This window comes from Schizosaccharomyces japonicus, assembly GCF_000149845.2.
Source record: "Schizosaccharomyces japonicus yFS275 unplaced genomic scaffold supercont5.1, whole genome shotgun sequence".
NCBI classification, from domain to species: Eukaryota; Fungi; Ascomycota; class Schizosaccharomycetes; order Schizosaccharomycetales; family Schizosaccharomycetaceae; genus Schizosaccharomyces; species Schizosaccharomyces japonicus.
The window spans coordinates 3,629,551-3,643,910 of NW_011627860.1; the positions used below are offsets into that span (position 1 = coordinate 3,629,551).

At 44.8% G+C, this 14,360-nt stretch overlaps 9 protein-coding genes across 9 annotated transcripts; 4 read left to right on the forward strand and 5 right to left on the reverse strand.

Annotated features, from left to right (window-relative positions):
- Window positions 1-229: 229 nt before the first annotated feature.
- SJAG_00299 (EMP70 family protein) lies at window positions 230-2,480 on the reverse strand (the record flags this gene model as incomplete). Its single annotated transcript, XM_002171550.2, has 4 exons — window positions 2,258-2,480; window positions 1,907-2,101; window positions 353-1,846; window positions 230-252 (listed from the first exon to the last, which is right to left on the reverse strand). Exons 1-4 carry the CDS (start codon window positions 2,271-2,273, stop codon window positions 230-232), a joined length of 1,728 nt encoding a protein of 575 aa, XP_002171586.1. The 5' UTR covers window positions 2,274-2,480.
- SJAG_00298 (nuclear pore associated protein Thp1-Sac3 complex subunit) lies at window positions 2,251-4,204 on the forward strand. The gene is made up of 5 exons (XM_002171549.2): window positions 2,251-2,470; window positions 2,525-2,694; window positions 2,765-3,229; window positions 3,283-3,534; window positions 3,586-4,204. Exons 1-5 carry the CDS (start codon window positions 2,339-2,341, stop codon window positions 3,866-3,868), a joined length of 1,302 nt encoding a protein of 433 aa, XP_002171585.1. The 5' UTR covers window positions 2,251-2,338; the 3' UTR covers window positions 3,869-4,204.
- SJAG_00297 (mediator complex subunit Pmc4) lies at window positions 2,644-4,874 on the reverse strand. The gene has a single exon (XM_002171548.2). It carries the CDS (start codon window positions 4,807-4,809, stop codon window positions 4,066-4,068), a length of 744 nt encoding a protein of 247 aa, XP_002171584.1. The 5' UTR covers window positions 4,810-4,874; the 3' UTR covers window positions 2,644-4,065.
- A 155-nt stretch (window positions 4,875-5,029) lies between these two features.
- On the forward strand, window positions 5,030-6,514 carry SJAG_00296 (neuronal calcium sensor Ncs1-like protein). The gene is made up of 5 exons (XM_002171547.2): window positions 5,030-5,431; window positions 5,484-5,516; window positions 5,628-5,971; window positions 6,020-6,103; window positions 6,164-6,514. Exons 1-5 carry the CDS (start codon window positions 5,368-5,370, stop codon window positions 6,209-6,211), a joined length of 573 nt encoding a protein of 190 aa, XP_002171583.1. The 5' UTR covers window positions 5,030-5,367; the 3' UTR covers window positions 6,212-6,514.
- Window positions 6,515-6,625: 111 nt separating this feature from the next.
- On the forward strand, window positions 6,626-8,659 carry SJAG_00295 (pig-V). Its single transcript, XM_002171546.2, has 2 exons — window positions 6,626-6,735; window positions 6,905-8,659. Exon 2 carries the CDS (start codon window positions 6,963-6,965, stop codon window positions 8,238-8,240), a length of 1,278 nt encoding a protein of 425 aa, XP_002171582.1. The 5' UTR covers window positions 6,626-6,735; window positions 6,905-6,962; the 3' UTR covers window positions 8,241-8,659.
- Window positions 8,660-8,998: 339 nt separating this feature from the next.
- Window positions 8,999-11,890, reverse strand: SJAG_00293 (Rad6). Its single transcript, XM_002171544.2, has 5 exons — window positions 11,521-11,890; window positions 11,389-11,453; window positions 10,971-11,091; window positions 10,773-10,876; window positions 8,999-10,722 (listed from the first exon to the last, which is right to left on the reverse strand). Exons 1-5 carry the CDS (start codon window positions 11,560-11,562, stop codon window positions 10,599-10,601), a joined length of 456 nt encoding a protein of 151 aa, XP_002171580.1. The 5' UTR covers window positions 11,563-11,890; the 3' UTR covers window positions 8,999-10,598.
- SJAG_00294 (U3 snoRNP-associated protein Lcp5) lies at window positions 9,058-10,338 on the forward strand. Its single transcript, XM_002171545.2, has one exon. It carries the CDS (start codon window positions 9,152-9,154, stop codon window positions 10,079-10,081), a length of 930 nt encoding a protein of 309 aa, XP_002171581.1. The 5' UTR covers window positions 9,058-9,151; the 3' UTR covers window positions 10,082-10,338.
- SJAG_05414 (fungal protein) lies at window positions 11,828-12,652 on the reverse strand. The gene is made up of 5 exons (XM_011050668.1): window positions 12,581-12,652; window positions 12,478-12,535; window positions 12,245-12,343; window positions 12,069-12,105; window positions 11,828-12,025 (listed from the first exon to the last, which is right to left on the reverse strand). The coding sequence occupies exons 2-5, from the start codon at window positions 12,525-12,527 to the stop codon at window positions 11,996-11,998; spliced, it is 216 nt and encodes a 71-aa protein (XP_011048970.1). The 5' UTR covers window positions 12,528-12,535; window positions 12,581-12,652; the 3' UTR covers window positions 11,828-11,995.
- On the reverse strand, window positions 12,585-14,350 carry SJAG_05413 (serine O-acetyltransferase activity). Its single transcript, XM_011050667.1, has 5 exons — window positions 13,868-14,350; window positions 13,706-13,819; window positions 13,294-13,597; window positions 13,018-13,095; window positions 12,585-12,969 (listed from the first exon to the last, which is right to left on the reverse strand). The coding sequence occupies exons 2-5, from the start codon at window positions 13,759-13,761 to the stop codon at window positions 12,814-12,816; spliced, it is 594 nt and encodes a 197-aa protein (XP_011048969.1). The 5' UTR covers window positions 13,762-13,819; window positions 13,868-14,350; the 3' UTR covers window positions 12,585-12,813.
- Window positions 14,351-14,360: the final 10 nt, after the last annotated feature.

Genomic DNA, 14,360 nt, shown 5'->3' on the forward strand with positions numbered 1-14,360 from the left:
TCCAAGGAGATATTAGTTAACGGAGTTGCACTCCAAGAGCTTTATAAAGAGAGACAAAACGTCTGTGGTTGACGTGGAAATTACTGTGCTAGCGTTAGTTACGGAATTAAACATGTAATGCTTTTTCAAGATTGCAACTTCGGGTTACTTACATCCATCTTGAGCGATCCGTAAATTTTGTTGACAAATAGGAAGGTTCCAAAAAAGCCAATTGTTCCTGTTAAAATCGTTATAAGCAAAGAAATAATAATGCTGTATCCAAAGTATAAGATGTCAGTGGTAAAGGACGAGGTTGACACTTTCTTGACCCAGTATCCGATACAGAAAATAAAGACGTAAATACCAGACGCACCACTTGTAAAGAATGATCTCCACCACCAGTGGTAGTTCTCAGAACAGAGCTGAAAGTAACAACTAAGAATGGAAACCATAGAGCAAGTTGCAATCATAATGCCAAAGCATAAGAATAAAAAGCCGAACATGAAATATAACGGATGAAACCAGAGACTGTCCATAACAGAATAGAGCTCTACGAAGATTGTTGCTGCTGGAATGGCTCCGCCTATAAGGACAGAAGGCAGAGTGCGAAGCCAGATACTCTGGTCGGGAATTTGACGAGGAATTTGGTTTGTACGGACAGGAGCAACGAATTCGCGTGAACGGAACCCAACAATAGATCCAAAAAAGCTGAGCGGAACAGTGAAAATTAGATATAAAAGAACGAGCGTTACTAAAGATTTAAGCGGAATTGTTGAGGATGAGTTTTTGAACCAAAAGATAACATTCAGAGAGCAGCAAGCACAGAAGAACACACCGGGAACAACGAAGGGGGTCAGTACAATGTTTCTCTTCAGCAATGTTCCACGCATAATTTTATACGCGCGTGCTGAAACGTAGCCCGATACAAAGCCCGACAGAATAAAGAGTATTACAATGGCCGTGGACAGACTACCACGACGGGAAGGAGAAGAAAGGCCAAGGATTGCTAATAGGATTATCGCAGACGACATGAAGAAGAGTTGAGCACCGGTGCCCAATACGACGGAGAATAGGAGAACGCGTTTGGGTGGACGAAAAACGTCGGCATAAATAAGTTTCCAACCAGAGTCCTCTTCCACATACTCTTGATCCAGCAAAGCATTGTTATACGTAGTGATATCGCGGTTCAGTACACGGAACAAGACGACAAATACAGTGATGACAAGGGTCAAAGCTATCGTTGCGGAGAGAGTCAGGAAAATCCAATGGATCTCCACATCCTCAACTTGCATGTACTTGTCCCAGCGAGTAGCCCAAGGTGTGTCTGAGTACTTCCAGGTCACCGAATAAGTAGATACCACATTAGTGTCCCCAAGCACCGAAAAGAACTCTGGTTCCGTTTCCGAGGCATCAGCACATGCTGGTTGACCGTCAACGTAGTTGGATTTGCGCGAGGCCGGATAAACATAAGCACCGACAACACGGTGCAAGTCAGGAGTAACAGAATGGTACTCAACTACAATGTGAAGATGATTGTAAAGAGCAGGTTGATCATTCACCATTGTGCCAATAGGAGAGCCGATCACAAGATTTGACTTTTGTTGATTCTCACGAATTTGCTTGGTAGCAACGGGAAGGTTGTCAATGTTCCAATTGATTACATACCGTTTCTGAATAAGCTCTTGAATTAATTTTGCGTCATCGTTTGGAATAGTTCTGCCGCAGAGCACCGTACATGACTTGTTCTGGAGCATGTTTATCTCAAAAGGAGAATTAAATATACGGTCGCCAAAGATAATGCTTCCTAAGCTCTCTGATTGATGAACAATACGTTCCGGGCGACAAAAGTGGAGCTTCTCGTAGTAGTCTCGCACATTGTTAGTATTAAAATTCTGTCAATGGGTACACTTTGCTGCTCAAGCCGTACACTCATAATTGATGATATCAGAGCTACCGTCTTCGGTGCCAATATATGGCGAAACAGTATTGACGGTGGTATCTACATTGTCTCCAGCTGCATAATTCTTCGGTCCAAACTTGAAAAGACCTGCAGCATAGCAAAGGTGTCCTGATAGGATCCAAAATATAAACCAATTGAACGGGAACAGAACGTATTTCATGCCTGATAGAAGTGGTTGTTAGTATTACATTACAGAGACGTTTAGCGTACTGAATGCACGAATGAATTGCTTGTAGCAAAAGTCACAGGAACTCGAGTCTTGCTGAGGATGTGTCTGGCTTATGGATCAGCCGGTGCTTGCCGCGGTTATGGACATACTCTCCCGCGGCTGCATGCTTCGAGAGTACAGCCAAAACCAGCAAGCCTGGTAATACAGAGAAAACAGTATCGAAGACGAGAATGTCGTTACAGTCGTTTTTGAACACTGTCCAGCAGTCTGTCAAACAAAAAAATGCGGAAACAATAATCAACTGCTTCGTTTTAGACAATTCAAGTCCGGACATTCAAAACTTAACGGAACAAATCGCGCCGGTAGGATGACTGCGAGAAAGGCAATAGCACTGAAGGAAGGCTAACGAATTGCAGTTGCTACAATCTTCTTCAAAGAAGAACATAAAATCAAAAGTCAAAGAGAAACTATCACATTGGCGAGGATGGACAGACTTGGTTATGGCTTTCTTTGAGTACCTCATTACTGTACGCGAGTTGGATGAGTATAAGGAAAAGACATGGATGTCTCTGAAACATTTTTATACGTATGTGAGATGTCGATAACTAATTATTTTTGTTACTGGATATGTGTGTATCTAACAAGACATAAAATAGATGTCTTGCGACTTGTTTCTCAAGTCAAGACACCGCTTGGATGGTTCAGCTCGTTGAAAGTGCTTCCAAGTTTTATGTGAATATTTCTCTTGCCCTCGATCGTGAATCAGAGGGCCCAAACAAATATGTCAGTGACACATCTCGAGATGTCTTCCGCATGTTTAACATCGTACTGAGTGATCGGCAAACGAACTTTAAAGGTTCCAAAAGAGAAGCCGTGTTCACTGTTGCCAACCTGTTGAATCGGCTATATTTTCGTATGCAACAAGTGCGTCTATGCCATACAATTCAGACAAATATTATATCTTCCGGAGTCACGCTTTCACTTGGAACGACAGCAGAGAGAGTGACGTTCGAGTATTATACAGGACGTTGCTACCTGTACCAGCATCAAATTCACCAAGCTTACCGTCATCTAAGCACAGCCTTTCAGCAATGTCCAGATGAGGCACACGTACAAAAACGGTATGTCTCGTTGACAGAATCTTTGCACGAATACTAACTGGGCATTACACCAGACTTTGTCTTCTGTATCTAATCGTATGCCAACTCATTCTTGGAAGGTCTCCCACAAAACAGCTGATGATGCAATTTCAACTAGAACCCATGTTTTCACCGTTAATCGCATGTCTGAAGGTGGGCAACATAAAAGGCTTTATTGATGCATTGGAAGCGCCAAATCGACTTCGTTGGTTTGTAAAACGCAACATCTACCTTACCCTGCGTGACCGTTGTGAGATTGTACTTTGGCGAAATCTGTTTCGAAAAGTGTAAGTGACGGTTTGTACAATGGAAGAAGAGTGTTAACAGTAACAATGCAGTTTTTTAACCACGTTTTCTCCTACCCAAAAAACGCCGCACGTTGCAAGTGCGGCGCTTCTTGCGGCTGCTCGGTTTGCAACGCAAGATGACACCTACGACGAGGAAGACGTAGAATGCATCTGTGTCTCCCTTATTGACCAAGGATACGTCAAAGGTTATATCATTCACTCATCAGGCACACTGGTTTTAAAACGTGACGAAAGTTTTGGATTTGAACCTATCCATGCGGTTCAGCCCGTCGTTATGAATAACGATGCTGAAGACAAATTCTTCGGTCGGTAATGTTGTATGCTGGTGAGAGAGAACTTGGAAGGCGAACGATTTACGTATCGCTCTCTATACCAACTTTCTATAACAAAATAAATATAAAATGAAGAAAGAGACTTTTTGGGAGAATAAAAAGTTGGCTCGCGAAAACCCAATGTCTTCTTATATATTTAATAGTTCCAAATCGATGCACAAACGTGTTCCGTTTGGCCCTACAGCAAATCGTCGTTTTCCGGATCATACAAGTCAAGGCCTGCAAAGACATCTGGCTTTTCTTCAACAGGAGCAGTAGGGGGAGGATGTGTGCCTTGATCAACGTGCATCATGGACGGCGAAGTAGTGGTAGTTAATCCAGTTGTGGTCGTTACTGCTGAATCTGTAGCAGGCTTGTCAAAGGAAGGAAGTACTTCGTCAATCTCAACCTTGACGGACGTTTGTTGTTTTTCTTCGTCCTGAACCATTTGACCTGCTTCAAGAGAAGAGTTATCTGTGGCCAGCTGGAGTAGTTTTGTTTTTCTCATTTGATCTTCAGAAGGCCATGGGAAATGAACGGGTGCATTTCCCTCCTGGCCCTTTTCTGGGTCATAACCTGGAGGTGCAGATGAAAATTTTGCGAGTTTTGCTCCGTACTCGAGTAACATCTTGAGGCTCACCTTCCGTTTTTTTCCCTCAAGAATACTTTTTGGTTCGATGCCTTTATGAAGAACGGCCAATTCCTCCATACAGGATTCAAGTTTTCCATCTAATTCCTCACCTTCTTTTAAAAGTTTTTGAATGGTCTTTTGAAGCTCTACGCCTCGTTCGTACTCTTCTATTAGACTTTTGAACTGGACCAAGTTCTTGAGCGTGGACTGCCAATTATCCATTAACGTCTCGATGCTTGCACCCTCGATGGAAAGCTTCAAATGTTGGTTTACACATTTTTCAACATCCTGAATGCTTTTCAGCAAACCCATGCTCCTCCTACGTGCACAACGTTTTGGTATTATTTCGCGTGTGCTAATCGCGACTCCAACGCGTCAATGATCGACATGCGATACGTTGCGATTTACCTTTGGTGGTGATGTCGATCATTACGTGGCGATTGCGGGGTAGACTCATTCATCCCTGACTTATTATCTTAGCGAAATTATCGCAGCTTACATTCTTCAGTCTAATGACACCTTAAACGAATTAAAACTCTATAACGGAGCTCAGCCTCTTCGGAACCCCATAATATGGTCGGTATGCGGCGACAAACCCACCCTTAGCAAACACCCACAGTCATTTAAATCCATTTATTGGAACAAATTAGGCCATTTAACGGATTTTTTTTAAAGAAATTCTTGCAAATTTCGTCAATTGGCAATTGACTTTTTCGTATACCTTTTTTTCGCGCTAAATTTCGACTATTTTACGCTTTTTTTCGCGTTCTACGGTGCTTAACGGAAGTGACGCCGATTTCTTGATACACCGTTTGTTACTTACTGCTTTTATTCCCCACTCCTTGCTCTGTCCCAGACTGTTCGGTTAAAATGGGAAAATCTCAATCCAAGCTTTCTCAGGATCAGCTTCAAGAGCTCGTTCGTTCCACGAGATGTATGCCGTAGACGTGTGTGGACGTGTAGGTTGCTAACAGAATACTGGTCAGTTGACAAGAAGGAGCTTCAACAATGGTACAAGGGTAAGGAACGCGAATTAGGACACTAGGGCTGTCTGGAGAGACTCCCTGGACCCATTGCGACTTAATCGAAAGGGTCTTCGCTTTGATGGAACTAGTTGTTAACGTGTGCAGGTTTTTTGAAGGACTGTCCTTCCGGAAATCTGAACAAATCCGAGTTTCAGAAGATCTACAAACAGTTTTTCCCCTTCGGTGACCCGTCCGCTTTTGCTGAATACGTTTTCAACGTGTTTGACTCGGACAAAAATGGTACCATTGACTTCAAAGAGTTTATTTGTGCTCTCAGTGTCACTTCAAGAGGTGCTCTGGACGAGAAACTGGTTTGGGCCTTCCAGCTTTACGACATTGACAACAATGGTCTAATTTCGTATGATGAGATGCTGAAAATTGTGGAGGCCATCTACAAGATGGTGGGTAGCATGGTCAAACTCCCCGAGGATGAAGATACTCCTGTCAAGGTGAGTGCAGTAGAGTTGTCGGGAACAATTTTCTAACATGGTGACTAGCGTGTCAACAAAATTTTCAGCATGATGGATAAAAACAAGGACGGACAGCTTACTTTGGAGGAGTTCCGCGAAGGATCTAAGAATGTACGATTATTGCATAGTTTTTCTATAGTTGCCTTTAGTTTCTTGACTAACACAAACCAGGATCCCACGATTGTCTCTGCTCTCTCTCTCTATGACGGTCTTGTTTAAACGCTATGCCGTGTCCTCGAGTTGATAAAGGGTACTGAATCCAAATTCCTTGATCTAGTTTAGCAGCGGATCATTCGCTATGCTGAAGACTGTTCTGCTTCTCTTATCAATGAAAGCTTAAATCAATGCCAAGTTATTACCTGAGACTGTCCGTACTTCATTTTGACGCTACTTGAACGACTGCCTCGTTTCCGTTCGTTGATACGCGCCTTGGCTTTGACCACGTTTCTCAAATTTGTCACTTTACTACTATTTATACAATGTTTTTCAATTAATACCTATAAAATAAAAACAATGAGTTGTCTCGTCATTTTTGCATATTCTTTTATTCTATTCTTCAAAATGCACACTTGTTGGTTTAATGTTGCCAGCTGCTATTTGTTTACGACGTGTCGGTTTTTTCATTTCTAAGCTGAAACGCGTGGTTTAAGGTTACAGGATGAGGTACGCGTCATAATGCAGTGTCCACACTGAACATTCTGTCAACTCCCTATATGGGCGGCCGTAACCTTGAATTCTTTAAAGTATGTTCTTTAATCTGTTCGTGTCCATTCATCTTTAGTTTGCGTTTTATTTCGCTTTGCCGTTAGCCGCGATGTATTATGTCGGACGGCCGGCGTATCGTGAAAAGAACATCGAAAATGTATACTTTCAGCGAGCATTCAATACGTTCTAACTCTTACTTGTTAATAGGTTGAATTCTGGCCGAAAGAAACGCCAAAACTACCCGGAGATCGTGAAGAATTGCGAGATGAAGTCGAAAGAATTAAGGCCTCCAGAAACGAACATCCGTAAGTCGGAAAACAATGTACGAGAGCAAAATGGCGGAAATCAAATAGAAAGGATCTCTTATTTTCCAGTCTTTAAGCTATTTTGTTTTTGGACGCTTTTGCTTCAAGCCATCTCTGTCATGTTCTCAAAATTGCTCGCATTTGATGACTCCTCAGCGCTCTTGCTCAAACAAAATCCTTTTCCCGGAAGGAACCAACTAATAGAGACTCTGTTTAATGCCTTTATTCGTTGGGATAGTATCTATTTCGTGGACATGGCAATGCATGGTCGAAAATATGAACAGGAATGGGCATTCTCTCAGGTGTGGCCTGCACTTATGAGAAAGGTCGCATTTTTTACCGACGACATGGCCCTTGTTGGCGTCATTGGCTGTTATGTAGCTGTTGCATTTCATGGAATGGCTTTATACTGTTTACTGAAAACAACAGAGAGAGTATTTACGAGCAAAAGATTTGCAGTCATTACCGGAATACTGTATGTTCTTTCTCCATCCGGTATATTCTGTTCTGTTGCGTTTACCGAGCCTTTGTTCGCGGCTCTTGCTTTTCTTGGAATGCTTCTCCTTACATATGATCAGTCCATACTGGCAGCTGTGTGTTGGTCAGCATCTGTTACTATACGAAGCAATGGTTTGCTATTCTGTTTGTTTTTCGGTATACGATTGTTGGCTGGTCTTTGCACATACTTTGGCTCGCAACGCAGCCATTTTGCAGAGAAACAAATATTGCGAAATGCAATCTGTATACTCATTGTGATGACTCCCTTCCTCCGTTCACAATGGCAAGCATATCAAGAGTTTTGTCCAGGCGCTACTTGGTGCGAGAATGTGTTTCCGTTTATCTATACTGCTGTTCAAAGAAAATACTGGGACGTTGGTTTCTTGCGCTATTGGACTCCAAACAATATTCCAAACTTTGGTCTCGCTTTGTTAACAATCATTCCGCTTATTATTGCTATTATTGTTCACGTGAGGTACTCGTTGCTTGGTTCATTGTTTATGGTTTCTCAGTGGCTGCTTGCTGCTATGTTGCTTTACGTTGGTATATTCCAAATGCACGTACAAGTATTGAATCGCCTATCGTCCGGCATACCGCTTTTGTATTGGGGTATTGCTTATGGCTTAATGCAACCGAAAACAACAAAACTTTACAAGATGTGCCTGGTAGTGCAAGCTGCATGGATCATATACACCGTTATCCAAGCTGGGCTTTACGGCTCGTTCATGCCACCTGCTTAAAAAGAAAGAAATATTCCCTAGGACACATTAATGATATTTATGTAATAGGAATGTGTTACTGGAAGCAATTGAAATGATGACAAAAGTCGACTTATGAAATGAAACTACGAATTCTAATCATTACATGCGTATGTAGGAGGAAAGAGTTTTACGATTCTTGCCTTTGAATAAGCATTACGACAGCCAGTACTCTATACAGTGTTTGCTTGACTCTCAAAGCAGTGATGCTATAGTTGACACTGATTTTATTTTTCCCTTTGATCCGTTCTAAAGTACATAGAAGAATCATTCACTGCATTACTGAGAATGATTCTGTTCCTAAGAATAGCCTGAATAACATTTCGGACACAGTGAACTCTTACTGGCACGATGTTAATCGCTAAACACTCAGAACGTTCTCTAAGTGTGATTCAAAAAGTTCTATGAGTAATGAAACTTGGTTAACAGTTCATCGTTTTCTTACAAATAACATCAAAACGAAAAGGATATGAGCTTTATGAGCTTTATAAATTTACAAAAACCTGTCACTGTTCATTGTCTTTACAATTCTTCGAAGCGAATGAAAAATACCAATTTATTTTTCTAAATAAAAATAATAATAAAATAAATTAAAATAAATCAAAAAAAAAAAAAAAAAAAGCACACACACACACACACACACAGCATCAACAGCATCAACAACATCCAACCATACCCTTCATTTGAATTAAACAGAAACGACAACCAACATAGTCAACCCTAACGTCTATCCGCCCACCTCACACGAAACAAACATTTTATCAATTATCTAAAGACTATCCGAGTGACCGCGTATATAGCCACCACCACCGAGGCACTTCCTCGGAAAACATCCCACCAATTTTCTCTACCTAGACCAAACTTCCTCTCCTAAAAGGCAGCAAACAGACAGTATGGATGTCGTGAAAAGCAGCCTCCAAGCGGCAAAGGAAGCTCTGCCAAATGAAATTCCTTCGTTGAAAGATGGAGTTTCATTATTCTCTTTAAAATCAGAGCTTCTTCTTTCTTACATTGAAAAGCTAGGCTTCCTAATGCTTGCGAAGCTCGATAATCGTTCTTTGGAAGAGTTTGAACCCGTCGTCGAAAGCTTGGTGCGCACACGATTGGAAATGGAAAAGATTCGGCCGTTCGAAAATCGAATGCAATATTCTATCAACAAACTTCTTCAAGCCTCTGAACGCCAGCAGGAGGTGGAACGGTTAATGGAAAATGAAAATGTCAATGAAGAAGACGAGACTGTTAAGCTTCAATTCAAGCCCAACCTGGACAACATTACCGACAGCGAAAACGAGTCTGAGGACGAAGAAGGTGCCTCTGGTGATAAGAATGGTGACGGTGTATATCGTCCTCCCCGCATTCACGCCGTTTCCATGGACAGTGAGAAGAAACAGCGGTATCGCCCCAACGCTGTTGTTGACGAATTCGTCTCCAGTGACCTCTCCTCACTTCCCCAATCATTACCAAGTGTCGGTGCGAACTTGGAGCGCCGCGGTCGTGTCATTCATGCAGATGAGAAGGACTTGCAACGTATGCGTGAGCGTACCGAGTACGAAGAAAGCAACTACACACGTTTGCCGAAACTTTCTAAGAAAGAGCTTAAAAAGGTCCGCAAAACGAAGAAGCAAGACTACGGCGGTGAAGACTGGTCCATTCTCGACCGTAAATTCCGCGACGAGGGACTCGACTCGCGTCGTCTTGATTTGTCTAGCCGTGCTAAGAAGCGCTCGGACATGGAATCCGATATGAGTAACGTCGATGTCAGCGGCATGGGCAAGGTTGGTGATGCATTCCGTAAACGCAGAAAGACGCTGAAGCGCCGCTAGTTTATGTGGACGGTGTCATCGAACAGAGACGTATTCGCTCGTGTGCGAGTGGCGAACAGTCAAAGTCTTCGTCTGTCAATAGCTCAAGAAAAGCGAGAGGATAAAGACTTTCCAATTTCGACTGTACATCGCCTCAAGCACTCCTCTAACGGTTTTCCGGTCGCTGGTTTGTTGGGTCTTCATTTTTGGTTCATTTTAGTTCTAGTTTGAGTTTGGAATATATAAAAAAATAATTTGTAACGTTAACAACAGTAACAGTTGCAGTGCTTTTTTCATTGGAGACGGCAAAGAGGGAAGGGATAACAGAGAACAATTGTGCAGGACGGTAAATAATGGCGCACCGTTTATTCAATTGTCCTTTTGAATGTCTCTAAAGCATGTCATCGTCGCTGATTTGCAGAAAATATGCGATTCAGCCAACAAACGCATTTACACAGTGACAGTAAGGGCTTGTCAATGGGAACATGTGATAAATTGCTTGCAGGGCACACGAATGATCGCGAACAAGATACAGCGCTCAACTTTCCCAGGAGTCTTCAACCGTTTTGCGAACTCTGCGGATGTACTCCTTTTTGTTTTCACGGTGAAGTTGAGCAGCTTCAGCATTGGCAGGAGAGGCATTATTTGGATCATTAAGAAGGCTAGAACAAGGAAACGGTTAATACGAGAAAGAAGATGAAATCCCACGCACCTTTGAATGGACGTTAAAATGGCGGCAACATCGTAGGTAGGAGACCAGCGGTTTTGGAGAATATCCAAGCAAAGTTCGCCGTTTGCATACACGTTCGGATGGAACTATTGCAGAAGTTAGAACGGATCAAAGAGCACAAAAGAAAATACGTGTGGCTCGGGCTCAACGGAACCACACCCGGCTCCGTATATTACGTACCATGTTGGAAACAAACTTGACCAACGGAGGCTTGTTCGGGTACTGCTCGTCAAAGGACAGAACAAGCTTGAATGTTCCATCCTCGAATGGAGTGTCAGCCGGGCCAATGATGACAGCGTTCCTACGAGTGTTAGCTGATTGCGGGATGAAGAGGGGGGCGGAAACAGGGGAGGGGTGAAAACGAAGACAAGGAACCACGGTGTGAGGCAAACAATTGAGTGGAACCGAATACTCAGAAATGCAGACACATAATTGCCGTCTCAACGTCCGTCACCGTAACAGAAACACGTCCGGCCCGGACGCAGAGACTCATTCTTCACGACCAAGTCGTTTTGAGCACCAACGAACGCGATTATTCGCAGAATCCGCGTCCTCGTCAAGACAAATTCGTTCACAGCAAACTCGCATCCTTACATACCACAGCATAACATTATCCGACACAGGAGATGCAGAGACACCGGCAGGAGGATCCTGCTGCATGCGCTAAATCACCGTTAGCTTTAAATAACTTTAACTCGTTCGCGTAATTACAAACAAACACCAAACACACCTTGAAATCGCGCATAAGCCTTCTTCTAGCTGTCGTGGACATTGTTCTGGTGAAAAGCTAAAACCTTGTGTACTTAAAAAGCCAGTTCAGGCGGGATTGGGCGAAACTCAACGGTTTTATTGTTGGTCAAGTATTTGGCTCTTGGTGGCAGGAGACCCGGGTTGAGGAGCCTTAAGGTGTGGTGGTGGTGGTGGTAGTGGTGTTGCTACTGCTGAGCTGCAGTTTAAGTGGTGTACGAAATGCAAAACGCGTCGCGTGACGGAGCTTAAATACAAGACGCCAAGGGTGAGGCGATAGAGACCGTTGGCATGCTTTTATGTGAAAATTTGTGTGTTACAGGTGATTAGAAGAGATTAAAATACACATCGGGTAACGTGATGGAGCGTGGTTTTATTCACATTCATTTTATTCAATTGTACTCGAGGAAACGCAACGCGAAATGTGGCGGCACGAACGCAGGCTGTCGTCACGCGCGTCAACGCTTGTCAGGAGGGTTCATGAGCAGCTGGATCGTTAGCGAAACGTGGAGGAACGTGCTGCACACGTACAGGAAGGTAACTCGAGAGAAGAGCGGCCACACTCATACTGGGGAATAAGGGTTAGTGGGGAAGTGGGAGAGACGAGACACGGTGGGATGATGTGGGGTGCGAGGAAGGCCCAGTGGGCTAAACGGGGGCCGGGGCCCCGAGTCTCGCACCCCACATCAGGTGCGCTGGCTACTTACAACAGCATCGACAAAGGTGACTGGCTGGAAGCGGATCGTGCTCCATTGTCGCTCATGAAGGCAGACGCCGTCAGGACAAAGCCTGTCCAGGCAAGCAGACTACTTTGTTAGTGGGGGCGCAAGAGGGGGCACACGTGGAGAACGAAAGCTCACGCCTTGGCAGCAGTCTTGGGTTTACCTGTGCAGCTGCTTTGGTGGTGATGAAGTTCCCCACATGCCCCCACGACACATACCGCTTTCTGAGGAAGAGAGCAGCCATGCAGATGATGCTTGCCAGGAGCATGACGTTCGCTGTTTGTTAGCTGCGTGCCGAAGATGCATCCCGTCCGGTCGTACATTCTTCGTAGACGCCGACGCGGGCCTTGTAGGGCACAATCAGGTCGGAACGGCGAGGATCAGCAGGAGGAGCCATGTGGTGTGCTGTGTGGTGCTATGTGCTGGGTCGTGTCTGTCTGTTACTAGGCCCGAGGTGGGTGGTGTGGGGGCACTGCGGAGGGTTGCTGCGAGCGTGGGGCACCACTACCACCACCACCGGTGCCCCCACCACCCCACTGCAAATGGGATGCCCCTCACTTGGCCCTTGCTCGGGCGGGAATGCCGGTGGCAATGGTGTCTGGAGGAACGTCCCTTGTAACGACGGCGCCGGCCCCCACCACGGCACCGTCTCCAATCGTGACCCCTGGTAGAACGACGACAGAAGCGCCGATCCAGACATCGTTACCGATCTACGGGTCGGTTAGCAAGCAGTGATCTGCAAGATATTGATGACTTGCCTTGATAGGCTTTCCATACTCGAGCCCCTGGCGGCGGAGGTTTTTGTCCAGTGGATGCGTTGCCGTAATCAGTTGCACCTAGCGACATTAGTATGGAAGAAAAACCGGCGCGACTTTTTTGCGATTTTGTGGCATTTGCCGACGACGTCTTTTGCCGAGCGAAAAATCCAGGCGGTTGATTCATCTGTGATGACGTGGATCAATTCGGCAAGGGTCCTCAAATGTGGGGATCGACATCGGCATCGACATCGGCATCGCTTCTTTCTTTTTTCGTACATTTGGACCCAGAAGCACATTGTTGCCAATCTCGATAGGGCACACGTCGAGAAAACAGCAGTTGAAGTTGCAGTAGAAGTTATTCCCGATGTGCAAGTTGAACCCGTAGTCGAATTGGATCATTGGTTCCATTTCGCTGGTGTCCGGCAGATCAGGAAGCAACTGGCGAAGGATCGACACACGCTGGCGGTGCAGATCATCGAGCGACAGGTCCTGGGGGTTTCCGGCCGTGTCATTAAATTGACGGGTTACTTTTTTCGCCAGGAGTCGGGCATCTGATAGTGCAGGATCTAAAGAGGAGTACCTATTCATCCGGTCAGTTCTAACGAGACCTTGTGGCTCATAACAATACTGCGACAGTCTGGATGCTGGTCGCTCGCCCTAGTCGAGACCCCCGCCTTCCCTTACGTACAGTTCGCCTCGAACCATTTTTGGGTATTCGGTGCATGTTTTAAGGCGTTCATTCATCTTCGGACTACAGATGTAGGGAGAAGCTTGGGAAATTACGATCTGAAACTTTGGTGTGCTGCCGACGATTGGTAAACAAACAGTGTTCAATGACAACAACACGTACTGCGTTCGCTGCCGGGTAAACTCGTTTGTTTGCGAGTTTTCTTGTAATGAATTGATTCACCAGCGAGTGATTGGCCAGTAATTATATTAACCCGTCGGCCGCTGTAAAACACCGAACCCTGCGCGTTCGGACGAAACAGGCACCGAATCCGGCGTCGTGCAATTTCAAACATTTGGCGCAACGAAATCTGGAACAACATCGTTCCTTCATTTAAATTCCATGTGCCGCAGATGGTAATTATTGCGACCTCGCTTATCGGCCGGCGACACTAGTTGCGTTAAAGTTTGCGGGGTCTCGCAGCCGAGAGGTCGGAAAAATAGCTAGGGCCTCACGTGCGTGATATAAGGGACTACTATAAGGGAGGAGGGCTACTAAGCCCACAACCTCCCTTTCCCATCCTTGCACGAAACAAAACATCCTCGTCGTCTTCGTGTTTTTTCTGACACCTCCTTTTTCCCAAAACCAACCGAAAAGTCGCCGCGCTGCTGTCGCC

Bases quoted from the DNA above. Each gene is read 5' to 3' on its own strand.
- SJAG_00298 (XM_002171549.2), top strand. From the start codon at position 2,339: ATGTCGTTACAGTCGTTTTTGAACACTGTCCAGCAGTCTGTCAAACAA. The intron at 2,471-2,524 runs GTAGGATGACTG...AACGAATTGCAG, and splicing joins TAACGGAACAAATCGCGCCG to TTGCTACAATCTTCTTCAAA. The intron at 3,230-3,282 runs GTATGTCTCGTT...GCATTACACCAG, and splicing joins GAGGCACACGTACAAAAACG to ACTTTGTCTTCTGTATCTAA.
- SJAG_00297 (XM_002171548.2), bottom strand. From the start codon at position 4,809: ATGGGTTTGCTGAAAAGCATTCAGGATGTTGAAAAATGTGTAAACCAA.
- SJAG_00296 (XM_002171547.2), top strand. From the start codon at position 5,368: ATGGGAAAATCTCAATCCAAGCTTTCTCAGGATCAGCTTCAAGAGCTC. The intron at 5,972-6,019 runs GTGAGTGCAGTA...CATGGTGACTAG, and splicing joins ATGAAGATACTCCTGTCAAG to CGTGTCAACAAAATTTTCAG. The intron at 6,104-6,163 runs GTACGATTATTG...AACACAAACCAG, and splicing joins TCCGCGAAGGATCTAAGAAT to GATCCCACGATTGTCTCTGC.
- SJAG_00295 (XM_002171546.2), top strand. From the start codon at position 6,963: ATGAAGTCGAAAGAATTAAGGCCTCCAGAAACGAACATCCGTAAGTCG.
- SJAG_00294 (XM_002171545.2), top strand. From the start codon at position 9,152: ATGGATGTCGTGAAAAGCAGCCTCCAAGCGGCAAAGGAAGCTCTGCCA.
- SJAG_00293 (XM_002171544.2), bottom strand. From the start codon at position 11,562: ATGTCCACGACAGCTAGAAGAAGGCTTATGCGCGATTTCAAG. The intron at 11,454-11,520 runs GTGTGTTTGGTG...ACGGTGATTTAG, and splicing joins GGCTTATGCGCGATTTCAAG to CGCATGCAGCAGGATCCTCC. The intron at 11,092-11,388 runs GTATGTAAGGAT...TAACACTCGTAG, and splicing joins TCGGATAATGTTATGCTGTG to GAACGCTGTCATCATTGGCC.
- SJAG_05414 (XM_011050668.1), bottom strand. From the start codon at position 12,527: ATGCTCCTGGCAAGCATCATCTGCATGGCTGCTCTCTTCCTCAGAAAG. The intron at 12,106-12,244 runs GTAAGTAGCCAG...CTTATTCCCCAG, and splicing joins TCACCTTTGTCGATGCTGTT to TATGAGTGTGGCCGCTCTTC. The intron at 12,026-12,068 runs GTACGTGTGCAG...CTAACGATCCAG, and splicing joins TTCTCTCGAGTTACCTTCCT to CTGCTCATGAACCCTCCTGA.
- SJAG_05413 (XM_011050667.1), bottom strand. From the start codon at position 13,761: ATGAATGAACGCCTTAAAACATGCACCGAATACCCAAAAATGGTTCGA. The intron at 13,598-13,705 runs GTACGTAAGGGA...CCGGATGAATAG, and splicing joins AAAATGGTTCGAGGCGAACT to GTACTCCTCTTTAGATCCTG. The intron at 12,970-13,017 runs GCAAGTCATCAA...ACCGACCCGTAG, and splicing joins AGTATGGAAAGCCTATCAAG to ATCGGTAACGATGTCTGGAT.